General features: G+C 40.7%; 1 protein-coding gene across 1 annotated transcript in view; it reads right to left on the minus strand.

Annotated features, from left to right (window-relative positions):
• Positions 1–7,685: 7,685 nt before the first annotated feature.
• Positions 7,686–26,222, minus strand: part of LOC311131468 (BMP/retinoic acid-inducible neural-specific protein 3-like) — a gene marked incomplete at both ends in the record, with an annotated part of 44,424 nt that continues 25,887 nt past the window's right edge. The window contains 2 exons of the mRNA XM_084164482.1: positions 7,686–8,802; positions 22,165–22,387. Of these exons, the coding sequence (XP_084020608.1) occupies positions 7,686–8,802; positions 22,165–22,387 (1,340 nt within the window). The remainder of the gene's footprint in view (positions 8,803–22,164; positions 22,388–26,222) is intronic.

Raw genomic sequence — 26,222 nt, forward strand, 5'->3', positions numbered from 1 at the left:
AGGGTAGATGACTACCACACACTGGGAAACGCGTCAACGGTGCTACACAAAGGTGTACCCAGAAGTGTTGAAATCACGCAAGATTTGTATAAAGATGGGATTTCCATCCTAAGAGAGCGAGAGTGTGTCACTTTGACACTGAATTAGCACTGTGGCTAATTATTTAGCCTCTGAGAGATCGCAGAATATGAGAACAGGAAGAATTCCAAGACACTGTTCCGTCGCCAACACAAAGTGAGTGTAAGCTCGTTATGGCGTTTAGACCTCTTGGCGGAGGCTATACCATTCTTTTATAGCTCAATGGGCTATACATACATACACACCCAGCTTCCCGTTTTCTCTTTGTACCAGAACTGTATATCTCTGTGCCAAGCGCCGAAGAGGGCGTATCACTCTGATCTCGTGTCGGGGTTGAAATAGAGAATACAAGTTCCCTTTTGCTTAAGCTTAACGTCTTACAGTTCGTTTTGTGACAATATTCACATCAACCTTCGTTTACCTTAATGAAATTATTTTTCAGGGGAATACTGTAAATCCAATTATTCAGAGTCCGATGTCATGCTCTCCCTATTGGTCACCAAAATTAGGTTTTTAACCACGCTTTAACAAATTAATAGGGAAATGCCTGCCTATCAATTCTATCACATGGTTTTCTATCAATCCTATCAAATGCTTTCCTATCAATCAAAATAGGGAAATGCCTTCCAGCCCCCACCCCTCTAGCGAATAGCCAACAACTTTGGGTATTTCTGCTAGCAAAATGATTTTAAAACTGGAACACCCAGATCAAAACATAAATTCATCCAATTCCAATCTGTTTTCCCGGAACACACAGTAATCTGTAGAAGCGCTAATATTTGAAAGTGGGAAAACCCCTCTTTCCTACAGACAATTGCAAAAGTGAGTCAATGGTCCCAGTAGCCACAGTAGGCTATGATAAATACTATGCTCATTAGGACACTAATTAATCTTAAATTCTCAAAGTACAACTACCATCCTGACTGGGCCAGTCAGTTTGCAACACACAGACAAGCGTCTTATTACTTCTGACTTAAGGGAAACATACATACAAGCTACTTCACTGATAAGCTTTGAGTTATGGACTATGAGTTCTAAGTATAATTATTTGTGCATTGAAGTTCAAAAGCAAGCAGCCGTTTCTCTATAAGCTCCACGCAATGGGGCACATTTTTTTTGTGACTTTTGGCTAATTAATATTCAAGATAATTTACTGATTAATTACTGGAATAATTAATTTATCTGATTTATTTGTTTATCCTATCCAAATTAATCTTCGAGGGACCCATTAAGGGTTGGATATAGAGAAACCCTTGACTTAACTCTATCAGTAGTTATCATGAACTTTTATACCATTAATCACTATATCAACAATAGTCTAATCAACAGTCAATTTACAATATTCTCATTATTAATAGCTGTTAGTTCTGGAACTGCAAAAACCCAGTCACTGGCAAATGACTTCAATGCCACAAATAATTAATTCAAGGTTTTATTTACTAGACTAAATAAGTTAAGACAAAATAAGAATATTAAGTATTTAAAAGATACAATATCAAGACAGGGTATAATAGGATACAACACAGTTATTGAGGTGAGAAGCTCCATGTCAATATAAAGCTCCACATGTCAATACTCAACTCAAGCAAATACAACAACACATTCACAGGACTTTTGAAAATGATATGATCTTATTAATTGAAAGAGAAAATGTGAGTGGACTACATCGACATAGGCTTTCACAACAGCGAAACTATAGAGCTCACCAACGAGGAATAGGCATGGACTAGGCCACCAGTTAGCATCCGATGTGGACAGTGCCGGGACAGTATCGATCATTGGTTTGTAAATTAGACCTGCCATTTTACAATACTCAATGACTTCCACCACTTTACCCACACAACGCCACTATCAGAGGAAATTAAGAATGTAATAGGGTAAATTACTTGCATGTTGGTGTTGCCTGCCCAGTTGGATTCTGTTAGGATGGGATGGAGCCAGGGAAAAGGTTTGTTTCCAAGTCTCTCTCAACAGTAGTGCGAAATAGCTCACAGCTGAAGGAGCTCTCTCTCTCTCAGTTCTCAGTCCTCTGTCCAGGAGAGCAGTGAATTCTTCCTCTGATCCCAGCCAGGATGGATTGTAAACTCAGTCAGTTAGTCTTGAATGAGCAAACAGTGCATTCCACAGGATGACCTCTAGGATGATTGCTTCTGTCTGAGTAGGATAGGTCTCATCTATAGGTGTTTGGTTCCAAGGGAATGTGGATCATTTGTTCAACTGGTGTGGCTGCACCGCGAATAAACTTGATAAACCAGTCTGTTAGCAAGTCCTGTAGTTATAGGGATACTCACAGAGGGCGGGCTGATAGGCTGGACAGGGTACCACGGGACCACCCCGCTGATTCTAAGAATTCAGCACATTTTTAACCATTGAGATAAATCTAATAAGTGTCGACAGTATGTTCCTACTGTACAGAAAACAGTTCAACAGTCCCTAGGATGAAATACATATCCTGTAGATTCTAAATATGCCTTGAGTAAAATACATACACTACCGGTCAAAAGTTTTAGAACACCTACTCATTCAAGTTTTTTTTTTAAAACTATTTTCTACATTGTAGAATAATAGTGAAGACATCAAAACTATGAAACAACACATATGGAATCATGTAGTAACAAAAAAAGTGTTAAACAAATCAAAATATATTTTATATTTGAGATTCTTCAAATAGCCACCCTTTGCCTTGATGACAGCTTTGCACGCTCTTAGCATTCTCTCAATCAGCTTCACCTGGAATGCTTTTCCAACAGTCTTGAAGGAATTTCCACATATGCTGAGCACTTGTTGGCTGCTTTTCATTCACTCTGCGGTCCGACTCATCCCAAACAATCTCAATATTTTCCAGACTAGTACCTAAAACAACATGGCCAATCAACATTTACGTGGGCGTGGCCTGGTACATAAATGCATATAAATCAGTCAAGGATATTCATATTGTAACACAATTTGGTACATATGTTGCAAACACTGTCAAGATTCAACATATGCAAGAACATTCATATCAACCACATTGTGGCGCTATAACGGGGACATGTTTATATCTCTTGATCCGTTTGACTCAGAGTGCTGAAATTTGGCACATAATGTCAGGTACATGAGTCTAGCTAACCCACACAATGTCTCAGACACCGCTGGCCTAATTAACTTTTTTGGGGGCGTAAATGATGCGTAGCAATCCATATTTTACTAAATTACACTTATTTGCCCAAGGGGTGTGCAGCATCATTCGTGAGGGACTACATGTTTACTGTTGCCTTTTTTGATCATGGTTAGTGATACACCAAGCAGTCATACGAGACAGAACTTACCAAGCTGTCACCAAGTTCTCTCTCGCAAGACTAATTGGAGAGGTCGTGTAGAGGGCTCTGTCCTTTTTATTTGGCTTATTTCTTTCTTATTTCTATTTTCATTGTGTTCTAAAGCACTGTTATTGTGCCCCCCAATGAAAATCTGAGAGGGGAATATGGATCGGTCTTCATCCGTTCGTACGTTAGTCACACGCAATATCTCAGACACCACTGGCCCGATTTTGACAAAACTTGAGTGAATTATGCGTCTTGCCATAGAGATCAGGCATTTTCAAAATAACACCCATAGGATCAAGGTGAACTGAAACTCAAAACTTTTAACAAGCATATCTCCTGCCTTTTACCTGGCTGTCAATGTAAATAAGATTTTGTTCTTAATTGAGTTGCCTGGTTAAAGTGGAACTGACAGCATTTTAACTACTTTGCAGATATGAAACAAACAATCATAATATCAGTCAAAAATATCAAATTCCCAGTTTGTGCTACAAAACCAACTTTATAAGAGGTTTTAAAAATAGGTTCTATTTTAATCAACATTCCATGATGTACAGTAAGGTATTGTTGGCAGAATAGATGGATGCAGTTCAATGCATGATTAATATAATTCACCAATACATTTCTTGGTAGTCCCAAAAATATTGCTATCAGGTTGTAAATCCCAGCTGGCCTGGTCATTGTTTGCTGCCTCCATTCGGGATGCACTGTTTCAGTTTCAATGACTCAATATTTTGGACAAAAACTGACGAATGTAACTAAGGCTGGGAATGTCAATACAACCAAACTAGCAAGGGCAATGATCACAAGTCAGTCATAACGTGGCTAATATCTAGCGTATCCTTTTATGTAGCAATCAAAAAACACAAAACCTAGCGTTAGCTAGCTAGCTGCTAGGAGGATGTCATGTCATTGCAGGAGTGGGTGAGTGACTGACTGACTTCTTCCCTCATATTGTTTTCTGTGGCTACACAGCTAGAGATTCAGGTGTATTTTGCTTAGCTAGCAAGAAATGTGAATCGCTTTGCCAGCTAGCTAGCTAGCTATGCTGAACTTGAATGACTGTTACCCAGTTAGCATATCTCTTGCGTTCGCAAATTCCCTCTGGCTATCTACTCCGATTTCAGAGCACTCTCGTCTGAGTGTGCCAAAGCACAGAATAACTGATGAATTTACAAACGCGTAACACACGCTGAATAGGACCGGTGTCAGTAAATGTAGGCAAAAAAAGTAATTGATAGTCATGAATGCTCTAGATAACATATAAACAGCCTAACCAGCTCTGCTAGGTTGAATAAAATGGTCAAAGTGAGGTGTTCTCTGGAAGTAGCTAGCTAGCAAGCTAGTCAGCTTTAGCCAGTTAGATTGGGTGCTTGGTTTGGACAAGCATGCATATGGCAGGCAAGCTGCAGAAAGACGAGCTGGCTATGTACTATTCCCCATTGTTTATCAGTGCAATTTTGACGGCCAACTAGCTGAAAAAGTTTGAGAGGGTTTATCTAATGTTCCTTTGTTAGATTTTAGCTCATCTTCCTCTGGCTAGCATTCGTTGTTCATCTTGTTGTTGTTGATGTGCATAAAGGGAAATATAGCCTACCTTTTTGTGGTTGTTTGATCAATAGGACTGTAAAGTTCCAAAATGTAAGGGGATTCCCGTGTTATTTACATATTTGCAGAAATCCATTCAGGTGTATTTTGTGGCTTCGCCAAATGCGTTCTAATGATCTAAAGTCGCGCTGTTGCAACGGTCTGTAAACACACAGGTCAGTTCAAAGTGAATGATGGCCCTTGTGGCAAATGGCTTGTTTGCGTAACGGCCAACTGTAGCTCTGATTGGCTATTGCGTAACTGTCTGTGTAGACACCTAATTATTTTATTAGGTTTTATTTACTGCAGTGTCTATTAATTGTCCAAACGCACGGCCGCTTTCCCACTCTATATTTTCTCAAATGCCTTAATATACGTAATTTATGAAAAAGTGAAAATCTAAGTGCTCACTTGTCAGAAAATGTAATATATATATATATATATATATATATATATATATATATATATATATATATATATATATACATTCTTATGAACAGAGTTTAATAAGATTTAATGTTGCTAAAATGCTGTCAGTTCAACTTCAAGTAAAGGTTAAATAAAATAATATAGGCCTAAATAGCATTATTGATGTTATATGATTACATTTCATTTGCTCTGTTAAACCTACCCTTTGGAATTACTTCGATAGCAACAGTGAATCTATTTAGTTTTTAAGTGGAAATCGCTCAACATCATTCTCACGATAGCATGTTGGTAATAATCAGTGACAAATATCATAGCTAAGCAGGGCTTGGTTAAAATCATGGATGGGAGACCAAAAGGTTGCTGTAGATAGATCAATTCTCCATTAGGAGGTGCTGCCCAGCTTATTGTTTTTTTCTGATAGTGGATTTTACTTTGAAGATCTGACATTTTAAAGGTACAAATTCAAAATATTTTATAGAAGGTTTGTCTATGTTGAAATGTGGTTACCATAATGACATAATCATGTGGTTGAAATGTCACCCTCAAAACAAGTTTACATTGATGACTTTTTCGAATCCAATGTATTTTCCACGTAGATTCCACGTCACAATAGGTTGACAAAACTGGGCACAAACTGTGTTGAAACAATGTTGATTCAACCAGTTTGTGCCCAGTGGGATGTAATTAAACAAAGACAATTGAAAGTCCTTCAACTCACATTTCAAGTGTACCCATGGCAGCTTTTGTTTCACTGTTATGTCATCAGACGTCCAATGAGCATTGTCTTTTTCTTAAAGCCATATTTCATATTGGCACATAATACTTCAAAGATTCATGCCTCATATTCTCACAAAATCTGAAAAGGTACTAAATAATGAGAGCCAGAACGAAAAGGGAGTAAATCGATAAATAAGGAATGCCTCCACTTTGATTGATGATCATCTGAAGTTATAGGGAAACCTTCCAGGCTACCACTCCTTTAGCATTTTACACTTTTTTCCTGCAGTGAATTGGCTGGATTGCTTTCAAGGCTATCCAAGGGGAAAAATCATTAGTCGAAGAATAAGTCACCTGGCGTTTTATGCCAAACACTGGAGCGAGTTGTGCTCTAGGGTTTGTTGTGACTTTAATATATTATTCTGTTGTCGGGCAATGTTGCCTTGTCCAAGTCTTTTACACAGATGAATTGCAAAGGCTCACTCAAGGCAACATTTCTTAGAATGTATGGCTATCCTGCTCTCAAATTACAGGATAAGAAATCCTCTCAATACACTGAATGGAACATCCTAATGAGATATTCTGTGGTTTGCATGAAGCATTTCCTTTTCATAGAAGAGATTGATATTGAAATATAATCTTAACTGACACACTTCCATTTATATCCCTGTCATTTTGTGAATTGGTGTTAATTGACAGGATCTGGAAATAACTTTATTTTAGTGTGTCTCTTTTTGTGCCAGTTGCATCAAATATGATATAATCTAGATTAATTAACCAAAGATCAAATATAAATATATTTATCATACATAGGTTCTCTGATAAAAATAGACATCTAAACTATTTACAGACGGCACATAAAAATGATTTTTATTTAGTGAATGAGCAAATTCAGAATGTTTTCATACATCATATAGACACTGTTTCATAACTGTTCACAAACGACTGCATTATAAAAAATAAAAGTAACATAAACATACTAGCCATTGCGTTTATCGTGTTTTATTTCTGCATGTCTGAAGTATTGTATAACTCTAATTTTACAAATATGTGAAATAGAAAAGCCTGTGTGGGAATTTAAACTTAAAACAAGGAACATTTGATTTCCTTAGCGTCTCATTTTGCTCTGGACACATGAGGTGGAGTGGGATTCAACAGCAGAGTGTGAGAATAAAAAAAAGGTGTGTTCAATAACAAAGTGAAGGACTTAAGTAAAGCCATGCTGGTGTCAAACCAAACACACTGTTGAGATAACACTTAATTATCAGCAAAGGTTTCACATTTTAAGTGATTATTGAGATCTGTGCAATCTATGGGCAACATATCAGTGATGATATTTATTTCCATCACGGTCAGAAATCAACTCTGTTTCTTATTCTTATCATGTAAGAATAAGCCCCCTTATGTTTCTATGACACAATATATAATTTTACATTAATCCCGATGAACAGAGCTCAACATCATAACAACAACAAAAAATGTCCCTCAGTGCCTTACAAAATTGCTCTTAACTGTAATCAGGTCAGTGTGATAGCAGCACAAGCATCTGTGTAGTTGGACTCCGGCCCCTTATTAGCTACATAATTTGGTTGTTTCGTATTCCATGGAGTTCGGCTGTTTTGCAGAGAAAACCTGCAATGCTGCCTGTATTCGGACAACATCTGTGGTGGATAATTTCAGGCGGTGGCGCAGCAGGCAGGAAAAGAGGTCCAGGAGCTGAGGTCCAGGAGGGGACAGTCTGTTGACCCGGTCCCTGATCTCCAGCAACTGAAGCAGGGCTGAGTCCTGCGATCCCTGAGTGTACGGGTAGTCCAGCTGCAGAATCAGGTCCTGGATCGCTTCCGGGTCAAAGTGCATACTGTAGCCAAACACCTGGATGCTGTTTATTTTCATGTAGCCCAGGTTCTTACCAGGCTCCAGGAACTCTAAAGGTTCGTAGTAGAATGAGGCGTTCCCTAGGGGCGACGGAGCACTGATCCGGCTCCGCAAGTAGAAGTGGACAGTCTCAAAAAATGTTTTCCACTTGTTGCCCAAAGTCAACGTCCAGTTGTAGCAGTCCAGGGGAATGTCTAGTTTAGTCCTCTCCCAGTCGGGGTAGCTGTTCTGGTGTATGGGCATGATCCAGCTCTCAGAGTGACTGCCCCCAAAGGGGTTGATGTAGACAGACAGCACTGGCTCCAGGGTGCTGTTCTTAGTAAGGCAGATCTGCAGGGTCATCCCGAGGAGCATGTGGACGTGGTTGGACTTGTACTTGTTGCTCTTGAGTGTCAGCAGCATCCTCTTCCTCCACGACGGGTCAAACCAGTTGTTGAGCCGGACATCGTTGCTGACGAAGATCCCATGGATGCCAATACGGGTGTCTTTCTTCTGCAGCAGGTATCTCAGCTCCAGGTCCTGCATGTCCATCTCAAAGCCTATGTAGTGGTCTGTGGAGTCCGGCACCTCGTTGCGGCAGACCCCCTGGCTGAGCATGTACCCAGGATTGCAGGTGGCACAGCGGGAGCGGTTGTCGTAGGAGCAGGAGGCGCAGAAGGAGCCCTCGCCCATGGTGCAGGGGATGACGCCCTGGCAGGATGGGTGTTCGTAGGGGCAAGAGCAGCTTCTCGTCTCCTCCAGGTATGAACCTATGTGGTTGTTCTCACTGCAGTACATGATGGACAAGATATAGTTCAGCCAGTAAGGGAAGGACCTGCAAAACACAGACAAACACAATGAGGATAAACTTCCAGACTGTTTCTTTTCTTCAGGAAATGCACTTAGTATGGCCATACACTTTGCAGTTCTGGGAACACTATCTGCACTACGATCAAATAAAATTATATTTGTCACATTGCTTCGTAAACAACAGGTGTTGACTAACAGTAAAATGCTTACTTTGTCCTTTGTAAATGAGTATGTGAATGTGTGTGTGTGGGGCGTCAGTATGTGTGTGTGAGTGTGTGTGTAGGGATGTCAGTGTAAGTATGTGTGAGTGAATACAATTTTATTTGCCACATGTGCCGAATACAACAGTGAAATGCTTACAAGCCCTTAACCAACAATGCAGTTTTAAGAAAAAAATAGATAAGTAAAAATATAAAAATAACAAATAATTAAAGAGCAGCAGTAAAATAAAATAACAGTAGGGAAACTATATTCAGGGGGTAACGGTACAGAGTCAATGTGTGGGGGCACCGGTTAGTCGAGGTAATATGTACATGTGGGTAGAGTTAAAGTGACTATGCATAGATAATAAACAGAGTAGCAGCAGCGTAAAAGAGGGGGGGGGGGGACAATGCAAATAGTCCGGGTAGCCATGTTTAGCTGTTCAGGAGTCTTATGGCTTAGGGGTAGAAGCTGTTAAGAAGCCTTTTGGACCTAGACTTGGCGGTACCGCTTGTCTATGACTAGGGTGGCTGGAGTCTTTGACAATTTCTAGAGCTTTCCTCTGACACCGCCTGGTATAGAGGTCCTGGATGGCAGGAAGCTTGGCCCCAGTGATGTACTGGGCCGTACGCACTACCCTCTGTAGTGCCTTGCGGTCGGAGGCCGAGCAGTTGCAATACCAGGCAGTGAAGCAACCAGTCAGGATGCTCTCGATGGTGCAGCTGTATAACTTTTTGAGGATCTGAGGACCCATGCCAAATCTTTTCAGTCTCCTGAGGGGGAATAGGTTTTGTCGTGCCCTCTTCACGACTGTCGTGGTATGCTTGAACCATGTTAGTTTGTTGATGATGTGGACACCAAGGACTTTGAAGCTCTCAACCTGTTCCACTACAGCCCCGTCGATGAGAATGGGGGCATGCTCAGTCCTCTTTTTTTTCCTGTAGTCCACAATCATCTCCGTTGTCTTGATCACATTGAGGGAGAGGTTGTTATCCTGGCACCACACGGCCAAGTCTCTGACCTCCCTATAGGCTGTCTCGTCGTTGTTGGTGATCAGACCTACCACTGTTTTAGTATTTGGTATTTTATTAGGATTGCCATTAACTGTTGCAAAAGCAGCAGCTACTCTTCCTGGAGTCCACATAAAACATGAAACATGACATAATACAGAACATTAATTAACAAGAACAGCTCAAGGACAGAACTACATAAAACATTTTTAAAGGCACACGTAGTCTACATATCAATACATACACACAAACTGTCTAGGTCAAATAGTGGAGAGGCGTTGTGCCATGAGGTGTTGCTTTATCTGTTTTTTTTGGTTTGCTGTTTATTTGAGCAATATGAGATGGAACAGAGTTCCATGCAATAATGGCTCTATAAATACTATACGCTTTCTTGAATTTGTTCTGGATTTGGGGACTGTGAAAAGACCCCTGTTGGCATGTCTGGTGGGGTAAGTGTGTGTGTGTGTGTGTGTCAGAGCTGTGTGTAAGTTGACTATACAAACAATTTGGGATTTTCAACACATTAATGTTTCTTATAAAAATAAGAACTGATGCAGTCAGTCTCTCCTCAACTCTTAGCCAAGAGAGACTGGCATGCATAATATTTATATCAGCCCTTTGATTACAATGAAGAGCAAGACGTGCTGCTCTGTTTTGGGCCAGCTGCAGCTTAGCTAGGTCTTTCGTTGCAGCACTGGACCACACGACTGGACAATAATCAAGATTAGACAAAACTAGGACCTGCAGAACTTGCTTTTTGGAGTGTGTTGTCAAAAAAGCAGAGCATCTCTTTATTACGGACAGACCTCTCCCCATCTTTACAACCATTGAATCTGTATGTTTTGACCATGATAGTTTACAATCTAAGGTAACGCCAAGTAATTTACTCTCCTCAACTTGTTCAACAGCCAAACCATTCATTACCAGATTCAGCTGAGGTCTAGAACTTAGGAAATGATTTGTACCAAATACAATGCTCTTAGTTTTAGGGATGTTCAGGACCAGTTTATTAGTGGCCACCCATTCCAAAACAGACTGCAACTCTTTGTTAAGGGTTTCAGTGACTTCATTAGCTGTGGTTGCTGATGCGTATGTGGTTGAATCATAAGCATACATGGACACACATGCTTTGTTTAATGCCGGTGGCAGGTCAATGGTAAAAATAGAAAAGAGTAGAGGGCCTAGAGAGCTGCCCTGTGGTACAACACACTTTACATGTTTGACATTAGAGAAACCCTTTGAGTTCTATTAGATAGATAGCTCTGAATCCACAATATGGCAGAGGTTGAAAAGCACAGGTTATGGTCAATAATATCAAAGGCTGCACTGAAATCTAACAGTACAGCTCTTGGAAAATTCCAGAAAATGATGTCATGGCTTTAGAATATTCTGATAGGCTAATTGACATCATTTGAGTCAATTGGAGGTGTACCTGTGGATGTATTTCAAGGCCTACCTTCAAACTCAGTGCGTCTTTGCTTGACATCATGGGAAAATCAAAAGAAATCAGCAAAGACCTCAGAAAAAATATTGTAGACCTCCACAAGTCGGGTTCATCCTTGGGAGCAATTTCCAAACGCATGAAGGTACCACATTCATCTGTACAAACAATAGTATGCAAGTATAAACACCATGGGACCACGCAGCCGTCATACCACTCAGGAAGGAGACGCGTTCTGTCTCCTAGAGATGAACGTACTTTGGTTGAAAAGTGCAAATCAATCCCAGAACAACAGCAAAGGACCTTGTGAAGATGCTGGAGGTACAGGTACAAAATTATTTATATCCACAGTAAAACGAGTCCTATATCGACATAACCTGAAAGGCCACTCAGCAAGGAAGAGGCCACTGCTCCAAAACTGCCATAAAAAAGCCAGACTACGGTTTGCAACTGCACATGGGGCAAAGATCTTACTTTTTGGAGAAAAATCCTCTGGTCTGATTAAACAAAAATAGAACTGTTTGGCCATAATGACCATCGTTATGTTTGGAGGAAAAGGGGGACGCTTGCAAGCTGAAGAAAACCATCCCAACGTGAAGCACGGGGGTGGCAGCATCATGCTGTGGGGGTGCTTTGCTGCATGAGGGACTGGTGCACTTCACAAAATAGATGGCATCATGAGGAAGGAAAATTATGTGGATATATTGAAGCAACATCTCAAGACATCAGTCAGGAAGTTAAAGCTTGGTCGCAAATGGGTCTTCCAAATGGACAATGACCCGAAGCATATGTCCAAAGTTGTGGCAAAATGCATCACAAAGCCCTGACCTCAATCCTATAGAAAATGTGTGGGCAGAACTGAAAAAGTGTGTGCGAGCAAGGAGACCTACAAACCTGACTCAGTTACACCAGCTCTGTCAGGAGGAATGGATTCACCCAATTTATTGTGGGAAGCTTGTGGAAGGCTACCCGAAACGTTTGACCCAAGTTAAACAATTGAAAGGCAATGCTACCAAATACTAATTGAGTGTGTGTAAACTTCTGACCCACTGGGAATGTGATGAAAGAAATAAAAGCTGAAATAAATCATTCTCCCTACTATTATTCTGACATTTCACATTCTTAAAATAAAGTGGTGATCCTAACTGACCTAAGACAGGGAATTTTTACTAGGATTAAATGTCAGGAATTGTGAAATACTGAGTATAAATGTATTTGGCTAAGGTGTATGTAAACTTCCGACTTCAACTGTAGGTCTGCTGTTAGAACCAGTAAAAGGCCGCTTTACCATTCTTGGGTAGCGGAATTACTTTGGCTTTCTTCCAGGCCTGAGGACAAAGACTTTCCTCTAGGCTCAGATTAAAGATATGACATATAAGAGAGGCTATAGAGTCAGCTACCATCCTCAGTAGCTTTCCATCTAAGTTGTCAAGTTTGATCGATTACAATAATTCTTCCACCTCTCCCACACTAACTTTACAAAATTCAAACTTGCAATGCTTTTCTTTCATTATTATGATTTTTTTATGCATGAATACGATGGCTCACTGTTCATTGTTGGCATTTCCTGCCTAAGTTTGCCCACTTTGCCAATGAAGTAATCATTAAAATAATTGGCAACAACAAATGGTTTTGTGTTGAATAAGCCATCTGATTCGATGAAAGACGGAGTTGAATTTGTCTTTCTGCCCATAATTTCATGTAAAGAACTCAAGTTTTTTTTTCCATCATTCTTTATATAATTGATCTTGGCTTCATAATACAGTTTCTTCTTCTTTTTGTTGAGTTTAGTCACATAAGTTCTCAATTTGCAGTAAGTCAACCAGTCAGATGTGCAGCCAGACTTATTAGCCACTCCTTTTGCCCCATCTCTTTCAACCATACAGTTTCTCAATTCCTCATCAATCCATGGAGCCTTAACAGTTCTAACAGTCAGTTTCCTAACAGGTGCATGTTTATCAATAATTGGAAGAAGCAATTTCTTAAATGTATCAAGTGCAGCGTCTGGATGCTCCTTATTAATCACATCAGACCAACAAATATTTTTTACATCATCCACATATGATTCACAGCAAAATCATTTGTATGATCTCTTATTCACTATTTTAGGACCAGCTGTTGGAACTTTGGCTTTCCTGGATATAGCCACTATATTGTGATCACTGCATCTAATGGGTTCGGATACAGCTTTAGAACAAAGTTCTACAGTATTAGTAAAAATGTGATCAATACATGTGGATGATCTTGTTCCTGTAGTGTTTTTAAACACCCTGGTAGGTTGATTAATAACCTGAACCAGATTACAGGCACTGGTTACAGTGAGAATCTTCCTCTTGAGCGGACAGCTTGATGAAAACCACTCAATATTCAGGTCCCCAAGAAAGTAGCCCTCTGTTTACATCACATACACTATCAAGCATTTCACACATATTATTTAGATACTGACTGTTCGCACTTGGTGGCCTATAGCAACACCCCAAAAGAAAAGGCTTTAGATGTGGCAAGTGAACCTGCAACCACAACACTTCAATAACAGTTTACATAAAATATTCTCAAAGCATTACAGTGATATGGCTCTGAATATATACAGCAACACCTCCCCCATAAGCATTTCTGTCTCTTCTACATATGTTATATTCTTGTATTGCTACTGTTTATCATCAAATGAATTATCTAAGTGAATCTCAGAAATGGCTAATATATGAATGTTATCTGATGTTAGCAAGTTATTGATTTCATGAACCTTATTTCTAAGGCTACATATACAGTGGCTTGCCAAAGTTTTCACCCCACTTGGCATTTTTCCTATTTGTTGCCTTACAACCTGGAATTAAAATGGATTTTTTTTCGAGGGGGTTGTGTCATTTGATTTACACAACATGCCTACCACTTTGAAGATGCAAAACAAGAAATAAGACAAAAAAACTTGAGCGTGCATAACTATTCACCCCCCCAAAGTCAATACATTGTAGAGCCACCTTTTGCAGCAATTACAACTGCAGGTCTCTTGGGGTATCTCATCTCTATAAGCTTGGCACATCTAGCCACTGGGATTTTTGCCCAATCTTCAAGTTGGAGGGGTTCGGCTGGTGTACAGCAATCTTTAAGTCATCCCACAGATTCTCAATTGGATTGAGGTCTGGGCTTTGACTAGGCCATTCCATGACATTTAAGTGTTTCCCCTTAAACCACTTGAGTGTTGCTTTAGCAGTATGCTTAGGGTCATTGTCCTGCTCGAAGGCGAACCTCCGTCCCAGTCTCAAATCTCTGGAAGACTGAAACTGGTTTTCCTCAAGAATGTCCCTGTATTTAGCGCCATCCATCATTCCTTAAATTTCCCAGTCCCTGCTGATGAAAAACATCCCAGCAGCATGATGCCTGCACCACCACCATGCTTCACTGTGGTGGGTGGTGTTCTCGGGGTGATGAAAGGTGTTGGGTTTGCGCCAGACATTGCATTTTTCCTTGATGGCCAAAAAGCTCAATTTAAGTCTCATCTGACCAGAGTACCTTCTTCCATATGCAATGGCTTTTTTCTGGCCACTCTTCCTTAAAGCCCAGCTCTGTGAAGTGTACGGCTTAAAGTGGTCCTATGGACAGATACTCCAATAATGGATTTAAAGGTGCTCCGTGGGATGTTCAAAGTTTCTGATATTTTTTTATAACCCAACCCTGATCTGTACTTCTCCACAACTTTGTCCCTGACCTGTTTGGAGAGCTCATTGGTGTTCATGAAGCCGCTTGCTTGGTGGTGCCCCTTGTTTAGCGGTGTTGCAGACTCTGGGGCCTTTCAGAACAGGTGTATGACAGATCATGTGACACTTAGATTGCACACAGGTGGACTTTATTTAACTAATTATGTGACTTCTGAAGGTAATTGGTTGCACCAGATCTTATTTAGGGGCTTCATAGCAAAGGGGGTGAATACATATTCACGCACCACTTTTCCATTATTAATTTCTTTGAATCTTTTGAAACAAGTGATTTTTTTCATTTCACTTCACCAATTTGGACTATGTCCATTACATGAAATCCAAATAAAAATCCATTTAAAAACGCCAAGGGGGGTGAATACTTTTGCAAGACACTGTATTAATATGGGCTATTTTCAACCCTTTCCTGTGTACATTATCAGAGATAGACATAATACTGAAAAGAGCAAACAAAGCAAGATAAAAAAATATACATTCAGCAGTCCATTAATCAATAGGTGTGTGTGTGTGTGCTGCGGGGTTGAAGCTACGAACCCATAGGCTTGGCTCTCTCTTCCCTTCCAGGCTCACATGTGATAGAGAGACACCACTGTCCTCGACAACTGTACTCCCACTGGCTTTGGGCTTTGTCGTGGTAGAAGCTAGCAACTCTTCCTCATTTCGCGTTCAACGGGAAGTGACGTGACAGGATGGGGCCATCACTGTTGTGTCGTCGGCAAACTTAATGATGGTGTTGGAGTCGTGCCTGGCCATGCAGTCATGGGTGAAAAGGGAGTACAGGAGGGGACTGAGCACGCACCCCTGAGGGGCCCCCATGTTGAGGATCAGTGTGGCAGATGTGTTGTTATCTACCCTTACCACCTGGGGGCGGCCCGTCAGGAAGTCCAGGATCCAGTTGCAGTGCGAGGTGTTTAGTCCCAGGGTCCTTAGCTTAGTGATGAGCTTTGAGGGCACTATGGTGTTGAACGCTGAGCTGTAGTCAATGAATAGCATTCTCACATAGGTGTTCCTCTTGTCCAGGTGGGAAAGGGCAGTGTGGAGTGCAATAGAGATTGCATCATATGTGGATCTGTTGGGGCAGTATGCAAATTGGAGTGGGTCTAGGGTTTCTGGGATAATGGTGTTGATGTGAGCCATGACCAGCCTTTCAAAGCACTTCATGGCTACATACGTGAGTGATACGGGTTGGTAGTCATTTAGGCAGATTATCTTAGTGTTCTTGGGCACAGGGACTATGGTGGTCTGCTTGAAACATGTTGGTATTACAGACTCAGTCAGGGACATGTTGAAAATGTCAGTGAAGACACTTGCCAGTTGGTCAGCGCATGCTCGGAGTTCACGTCCTGGTAATCCGTCTGGCCCTGCGGCCTTGTGAATGTTGACCTGCTTAAAAGTCTTACTCACATCGGCTACGGAGAGCGTGATCACATAGTCATCCGGAACAGCTGATGCTCTCATGCATGCTTCAGTGTTGCTTGCCTCGATGCGAGCATAGAAGTGATTTAGCTCGTCTGGTAGGCTTGTGTCACTGGGCAGCTCGTGGCTGTGCTTCCCTTTGTAGTCTGTAATAGTTTGCAAGCCCTGCCACATCCGACGAGCGTCGGAGCTGGTGTAGTACGATTCAATCTTAGTCCTATATTGACTCTTTGCCTGTTTGATGACTCGTCGGAGGGCATAGCGGGATTTCTTATAAGCGTCCGGGTTAGAGTCCTGCTCCTTGAAAGCGGCAGCTCGTGCGGATGTTGCCTGTAATTCATGGCTTCCATGGCTTTTGGTTGGGGTATGAACATACGTACGTACGTACAGTCACTTTGGGGATATCAAGTTCACTAAAATAACCGCAATGTTGGCAGATATTCACATTCCCCAATACAAAGTTCCATCTTCTTTGGGTTCATATCATGATACAGCTGTATTTTCCTGACGAAATAACAATATATTAGGTTTTCCCCTGTAGCATTTTATGTCTGGCCATGTCAGTAGGTTGTCGCAGAGTGTTTAATTCATATATATATGCAGGCAGGGTGTCACGGTATTTTCAAAACCCCAGATGAGACATACTGTAAACAATGATAAATGCAGTATCTATGTGGGTATATGTGCACACAGCAACAGTTTATGAAGAATTGACGACAGTTTATGAAAATATATGGAAGTGGATAAGCAGAAAATAAAATGTTCTCCTTTAAAACGTATCTATAATGGGTTATTTATCTATAAGACATTTGGCTGTGTATGTTAATCAATTCTCTTTATAGCTTCAGAAACATTTATATCTACTGGGCCTGGTCTTGTCGCCCACATGGGTATTGTGCATATCTCTCCTCACTGTTCTCCCACCAAGCCGACCCAAGAATACTTCATGGCAGGGGATATGTAAATACTGCTGGAGTCGTATTGCATGAGAGATGGGGTGAAGTGAAAGAGAAGGTGGGTGGCAACTGAAGAGGTGTTACATATAGCAGTCAGTCTGTCAGTACCAGGGGAGAACGACTGCCCCCTCTCATTGAAGCCACGGAAGTTGAAGGCCGACCGCGGTACTGCAGGCATTGTTAGCAGAAAACAGGATCCCCCCATTATAGTGAATGGAAAAATTGCAACCTTTGTGGTCAATCTTTGTGTAAAAAATAAAAGAATGTAAAGACAATAATGGTACCAATAATTTATTCTAATACACCAGAAAGTATTCACACCCCTTGACCATTTACACATTTTGTTGTTACAGCCTGATTTTAAAATGGAATAAATTGAGATTGTTTTGTCACTGACCTACACACATTACCCCATAATGTCAAAATGGAATGATGTTTTTCAAATTAATAAAAAATCAAAAGCTGAAATATCTTGAGTCAATAAGTATTCAACCCCTTTGTTATGGCAAGCCTTAAATAAATTCAGGAGTAAAAATGAACTTAACAAGTAACATAATAATTTGCATGGATTCACTCGGTGTCCAATAATAATGTTTAATATTATTTATTTTTGTACTTTTTACTCCTTTTTCTCCCCACTTTTGTGATATCCAATTGGTAGTTACAGTCTTGTCCCATCGCTGCGACTCGGGAGAGGCAGAGGTCGAGAGTATGCATCCTCCGAAACATGACCCTGCCAAGCCGCAATGCTTCTTGAAACACTGCTTGCTTAACCCAGAAGCCAGCCGCACCAATGTGTCGGAGGAAACACCGTCTAGCTGGCGACCGAAGTCAGCTTGCAGGCACCCGGCCCCACCACAAGGAGTTGCTAAAGCGTGATGGGACAAGGAAATCCCGGCCGGCCAAACCCTCCCCCAACGACGCTGGGCCAATTGTGCGCCGCCTCATGGGTCTCCCGGTCACGGCCGGCTGTGACACAGCCTGGGATCGAACCTGGGGCCTTAGACCGCTGCACCACTCGGGAGGCCTTTAATATTATTTTTGAATGACTAGCTCATCTCTGTATCCCACACATGCAATTATCTTTAAGGTCCTTCAGTCGAGCAGTGAATTTCAAACACAGATTCAACCACAAAGACCAGGGAGGTTTTCCAATGCCTTGGAAAGAAAGGCACCTATTGGTAGAATAAAAATAAAGAACAATAAAAAAGCAGACATCGAATACCCATTTGAGCATGATGAAGTTATTAATTTCACGTTGGATGGTGTATCAATACTCCCCGTCACTACAAAGATACAGGCGTCCTTCCTAACTCAGTTGCTGGAGAGGAAGGAAACCGCTCAGGGATTTCCCCATGAGGCCAATGGTGACTTTAAAACAGTTACAATGGCTGTGATAGGAGAAAACAAGATTGTAGTTACTCCACAATACTAACCTAATTGACAGAGTGAAAAGAAGGAAGCCTGTACATAATACACATATTCCTAAACATGCATCCTGTTTGCAACAAGGAACTAATGTAATACAGCAAAAAATGTGGCAAAGTAATTTACTTTTTGTCCTGAAATCAAAGTGTTATGTTTGGGGCAAATCCATACCACATTACTGAGTACCACTCTCCATATTTTCAAGCATAGTGATTGCTGAATCATGTTATGGGTATGCTTGTAATTGTTAAGGACTGGGGCGTTTTTCAGGATAAAAAGAAAAACGGAATGGAGCTAAGCACATGCAAAATCCTAGAGGGAAACCTGGTTCAGTCTGCTTTCCACCAGACACTGGGAGATTAATTCACATTTCAGCAGGACAGTAACCTAAAACACAAGGCCAAATATACACTGGAGTTGCTTAACAAGAAGACAGTGAATGTTCTTGAGTGGCCCAGTTTTCAGCTGTGCTAACATAATTGCAAAAGGGTTTTCTAATGATCAATTAGCTTTTTAAAATGATAAACTTGGATTAGCAAACACAACGTGCCATTGGAACACAGGACTAACGGTTGCTGATAATGGGCCTCTGTACGCCTATGTAGATAATCCATTTTTAAAAAATCAGCCGTTTCCAGCTACAATAGCCATTTACAACATTAACAATGTCTACACTGTATTTCTGATCAATTTGATGTTATTTTAATGGACCAAAAAATTGCTTTTCTTTCGAAAACAAGGACATTTCTAAGTAACCCCAAACTTTTGAACGGTAGTGTATGTTCTCACCATAAACCAATGGACGGTGAATCTTTCTAATAAGTTTTGGTTTTTAATCAAATTAAATGAAAAACAATCAATCAATCTGTTTTTTAAACCAACAACAATGTCTAAATAGGATCGAGTCAGAAACATATTATAAATCGCTTCTCTCGTTCCATGGCACTGTGTGCACACTTAGGCCTAAATGTCTTTACGCATAACATTTGCACGTCTACAAAAATACTAGGCTCCTGTCAATTGTACCGTTGCCTATGTGCGAGCCAGTTTTTTATTTTTTACGCTGTTGATATGCCATTATAGGAGGACTGAATAGTTTGGAGGAGCATGTCTTTGGTAATCGGACGAGGGGATGGATAGCCTACCATTGATCCACATCAACGGGACTGCAGTAGAGAGAATCACGAGTTTTACGTTCCTCGGAGTCCACATCACCGAGGACCTGTCATGGACAAATAAAACCACCACTCTTGTCAAGAGGGCACAACAGAGTCTCTATTACCTAAGGCGGCTGAAGAAATTTGGCATGCTGCCCTTGGTCCTCTACAAATACTACCACTGCACCATAGAGAGCGTCCTGACCAGTTGCATCAAAAATATTTCAAAGCACTCTCAGTAGACCATTTAAAACCCCTTTATTCAAAGGCTACTTGGCTAATGGCAGGATAAAAAGACGTAGCTATGCGATGCTGCTAAACCAGCCTTGATTAAGGGGAGGGTAGGCTATGCTTGTTTTTTTAATCAAATTAAACTAAATAGTTTTTTCATGTTTCTAAATACGAGATTCAAAGGCAAAAAAGGCACATCTCTCCTTCCATGGGTACTGTGCATCATGGCTGGATAGGCTGCGCTACCGCTCTCAAAATCCAGTGCATCAGTTTTTACATTATTGCAAACTAACCTGCGCCTCCTTAGCACCAGCCGAAAATAGAGCCCTGTGTCTCTACATCTCTGTGCTGGCACCCAATTCTCTGTAAATAACTGGATTTACTTAATGAATTGCGTCCATGAAACAATTTGGTGAAACACCATAAGGTTGAGAAACCTTATGGGAAATGGAAGGGGCAAAGAAACCTATAATGGAAATGGAAAGGGTAGAGAGCAGCTTGTATTGCTTTACTAAAACCCATTAAGACAAATATGTCAGACTCTTCATGTAAACGATCACTTCTGTGTTAGAGCCCCAATAGCAATAGTACTAGGAGACTAGTACTAATTTTCTGTGGCTGTATTTTCACAGCTTATGAGAACCTCATGGCCACATCCATTATAAGTAGTTTAATAAAAAAATAAGCAAATATAGTCCTTGACAGCGAAAAATAAGAGTAAAAGGAAAGCCATATGAAAAGGATGCTCTCTCAATGGGATTTTGTATCTAAATAATAAACATTAATGAATTATGACATGAATTATGGCTGACCGTATTAGTCAGAGTATCAAGCAAGGTAACTACTGTATTCTCTGTATGTGGTCCTCTGTAGCTCAGCTGGTAGAGCACGTTGCTTGTAACGCCAGGGTAGTGGGTTCGATCCCCGGGACCACCCATACACAAAAATGTATGCACGCATGACTGTAAGTCGCTTTGGATAAAAGCATCTGCTAAATGGCATATTATTATTATTATTATTATTATTATTATAGTCTGTGAAAATAAAAGCAATCTCAGTATATCTAATGTATGAAATAGAGTTTAAGTTTTATTAATCAGTCCTCTATGCTTGTTAAAGTTGGATGAATTTTCCCATGACAAAGAAATATGGGCTGATTTTGCCAAGTGAAACGTTTTCTACAACAAATTTAGAAGAAAATGAAGAAAAAAAACACGAGCACAGCAGAGTTTCACCCGACAAGTGGGTTGGTGAAATTGGAGCTGCTATCTCATGTTCTGATTGATTGCCTGTGAACTCTTTTGAACATAAGAAACATAAAACATCAGTTCAGAAATGTCAAAGCAATATGCAGAGTACAGAATTTCTCTCCCCTCACCTATCAACAATGTGTATGTCTGAACAGCAGCCATTTTAGACTGGGACATTCACAACATCCCCGAGTCTATTCAGGCACAAAAGGGATACTCAGGGGGATTGCTTACAGGGCCTGGATGTTTTGGAGGGAGCCTAGACCGGGACCAAGTCATCAGCATCGGAACAATTCTTTTTCAATTCTACAAAAGCCCTTCTCAGGTCTCTGCTGAAAGCAAAGTGTCGTGTTTATTACCATGTTATTAGTTTGAAACCCCATCCAGAGATAGCACAGAAATAACTACCAGTTTGAGGCTTGAATCTTCATCCATATTGATGTCATTTAAAGGTCACTAACGATGTTTATCATAGCATCTTCTCACCTGTCTCTGTCACTCTCTCCCCCCCCGATTCTTCATGCACATCCATGCCTGCTAAACATCACTGGCAATGTTTATCATATATCATAATATATTCTCACCTCTCTCTCAGCACAATGACTTTAGGCTGTGTCCGACACCTCTTGCTGAGGGTGAAGAGTTTTTTGACAATTCGTCTGGATTTGGCGATGAGCTGTCTGCTGCTGAGCTCCAGCTGTCTGTAGCGCTGGTGGACGGCCGGCTCCATCTTCCAGAAGTACTGGATGGCAGATGTGTTGAGGGCGTAGAACGTCGGGAGTCTCCGCAAAAAGTTCTGGAACTCCTCTGAAAGGCAGACAAGTGTGGAGAGGTTTAATGGCCCCTCGTCGTTCTGCTCCGCTTATTTATTTATTTATTTATATGATTCTGTTCATTTTGGCTGATAAAGTCAGACGACATTAAGGGATCACTTTAGAGAGAGCACATGGGACTTGGTTTGCCGGGCCGCCATGGGGGAGAATGGAAGTGATACTGTGTGACGCATATGTTAATAGAAAGAGGCAGAACTAAATGTGGGTCTGTGTCTCTGTTTGAAATACCAAGACCCCAGCCAGCTCCTGGCAGAGCAAGCTCATGTGTAGAGGCACAACAGCCAAACAGAAAAGCAGCAAAAAATATTACTTTGCTTCAGGGTAAGTGTCAGGTTTAACGAGTGAAAGGGGGCATCGCAGGAATGAACAAAAATCTATTAATATATACTTTCATGATAGAATTCAATTCTGAAAAATATATTCAACCTAATCTGTAATGAGAAAGTGACAGTGATATTTACAATTAACAGTGATGTTGATTATATCTGATTACAATCGTCATTCGCTCTCAGAGTGATTAGCCATGGTGAAATATGTACTGCTGTGAAATGAATTACACTAACACAACAGAATTTTTGATAAACCAGCGTTATATTAGGAGAGAGATCTCAGATTGCAATTAGAAGAAAACATAGTAATGTCTTTACGGCCATTAGATTCCATGATGTGCTTGGTAAAGGATGTTTACATGTTTTAAATCATCAGCCTCCAGCTGTTGTATTCAGATGAATTAGAGTGCTTCATTGCACCCTGAGTAAACCTGCTTAGGCTGGCACCATTCCCGGGACACAACCAGAGAGAGAGAGAGAAAAAAACTGTCCGTTCCTGCCAAGAAAGGAACGCTATTTCACTGCAACGACAATGACACCTCATCCCTGAAAGTCAGGCCTCTTCCCACCATTATTATCTTGTCAGCGGCTGAAAACAGCTAGGTAACAATGCTTCCCTCTTAATGCCTTCCCACAGCTCTGCTCTGAGACGAACCACTGCAGAACTACAGGTACTGAACCAGGGCAAATGAAACACCTCACATCAACAAAGCAGCAGGGCAGATGGTGTGGAGGGTATAATTGGTCCAACTGGCTCAGACAGTTACACTATAATGCTGCCAACATCAAGGTTGTGGGTTTAGTCCCTCGCATGGGCCATGTGAATTAAACATACAGTGCCTTCAGAAAGTATTCATACCCCTTGACTTATGTTGTATTACAGCCTGAATTCAAAATTGATTAAATATTATTTTTTCCTCACCCGTCTACACACAATACCCCATAATGACAAAGTGAAAACATGTTTTTAGAAATTTATTGAAAATGAAATACAGAAATATTTAATTTACATAAGTATTCACAACCCTGAGTCAATACATGTTCGAATCACCTTTTGCAGCGATTATGACTGTGAGTCTTTCTGGGTAAGTCTCTAAGAGCTTTGCACACCTGGACTGTACAATATTTGCACATTATTCTTAAAAAAATTATTCAAGCTCTGTCAAGTTGGTTGTTGATCATTGCTAGACAGCCATTTTCAAGTCTTGCCATAGATATTCAAGCAAATGTAAGTAAAACATGTAACTAGGCCACTCAGGAACATTCAATGTCACCTTGGTAAGTAACTCCAGTGTATATTTGGCCTTGTATTTTGGTTAATGTCCTGTTGAAAGGTGAATTTGTCTCCCAGTGTCTGTTGGAAAACAGACTGAACCAGGTTTTCCTCTAGGGTTTTGCCTGTGCTTAGCTCTATTCTGTTTATTTTTATCCTACAAAACTCCCTAGTCCTTGCCGATGACAAGCATATCCATAACATGATGCAGCCATGCAGCCACCACCATGCTTTAAAATATGAAGAGTGGTGCTCAGTGATGTGTTGTGTTGGATTTGCCCCAAACAGAACACTTTGTATTCAGGACATTAAGTTAATTTCTTTGCCACATTTTTTGACATTTTACTTTAGTGCCTTATTGCAAACAGGATGCATGTTTTGGAATATTTTTTATTATGTACAGGCTTCCTTCTTTTCACTCTGTCAATTAGGTTAGTATTGTGCAGTAACTACTATGTTGTTAATCCATCCTAATATTTCTCCTTTCACAGCCATTAAAATCTGTAACTGTCACCATTGGCCTCATTGTGAAATCCTTGAGCAGTTTCCTTCCTCTACGGCAAATGAGTTAGGAAGGACGCCTGTATCTTTGTAGTGACTGGGTGTAGAAAAGCAACTTCACCATGCTCAAGGGATATTCAATGTCTGCCCTTTTTGTGAGGCATTGGAAAACCTCCCTGGTCTTTGTGGTTGAATCTGTGTTTGAAATTCACTGGTCGACTGAGGGACCTTACAGATATTTATGTGTGGGGTACAGAATTGAGGTATTCAAAAATCATGTTAAACACTATCATTGCACACAGAGTCCATGCAACTTATTATTGGACTTGTTAAGCAAATGTTTACTCCTGAACTTATTTACGCTTGCCATAACAAATGGGTTGAATACTTATTGATTCAATACATTTTAGCTTTTCACTTTTAATTAATTTGTACTTTGACATTATGGGGTATTGTGTGTAAGCCAGTGTCAGCAAATTTCAATTTAATCCATTTTAGATTCAGGCTGTAAAACAACAAAATGTGGAAAAAGTCAAGGGGTGTGAATACTTTCTGGAGGCACTGTATATGTTTACAGACTTCTCAAGAGTGGCCTGACATTTAATATGAATAATTCAGCCTCTAAATATGCACTACCAGTCAAAAGTTTGGACACACCAACTCATTCAAGGGTTCTTCTTTATTTGTAAAAATCTTTACATTGTAGAATAATAGTTAAATATGTATATAAATATGCTAGATTCTTCAAAGTAGCCACCCTTTGCCTTGATGACAGCTTTGCACACTATTGGCATTCTCTCAACCAGCTTCATGAGGTAGTCACCGGGAATGCATTTCAATTACCGAGTGGCACAGTGGTCTAAGGCACTGCATCACAGTGCTAGCTGTGCCACTAGAGATCCTGGTTCAAATCCAGGCTCTGTCGTAGCTGGCCGCGACCGGGAGACCCATGGGGCAGTGCACAATTGGCCCAGCGTCGTCCAGGGTAGGGGAGGGAATGGCCAGCAGGGATGTAGCTCAGTTGGTAGAGCATGGCGTTTGCAACCCCAGGGTTGTGGGTTCGATTCCCACAGGGGGCCAGTATGAAGAAAATAAAAAAATAATATATGCACTCACTAACTGTAAGTCGCTCTGGATAAGAGCGTCTGCTAAATGACTAAAATGTAATGTAAATGTAATTAACAGGTGTGCCTCTTTAAAAGTTAATTTGTGGAATATCTTTCCTTCTTAATGTGTTTGAGCCAATCAGTTGTGTTGTGACAAGGTAGGGGTTATACAGAAGATAGCCCTATTTGGTAAAAAACCAAGTCCATATTATGGCAAGAACAGCTCAAATAGGCAAAGAGAAATGACAGTCCATCATTACTTTAAGACATGAAGGTCAGTCAATACGGAAAATATCAAGAACTTTGAACGTTTCTTCAAGTGCAGTCACAAAAACCATTAAGTGCTATGATCAAACTGGCTCTCATGAGGACCGCCACAGGAATGGAAGACCCAGAGATACATCTGCTGCAGAAGATTATTTCATTAGAGTTACCAGCCTCAGAAATTGCAGCCCAAATAAATGCTTCACAGAGTTCTAGTAACAGACACATGTCAACATCAACTGTTCAGAGGAGACTGTGTGAATCAGGCCTTCATGGTCGAATTGCTGGAAAGAAACCACTACTAAAGGACACCAATAATAAGAAGAGACCTGCTTG

This window comes from Coregonus lavaretus, assembly GCF_964263955.1.
Source record: "Coregonus lavaretus genome assembly, chromosome: 6".
Lineage (NCBI taxonomy): Eukaryota > Metazoa > Chordata > Actinopteri > Salmoniformes > Salmonidae > Coregonus > Coregonus lavaretus.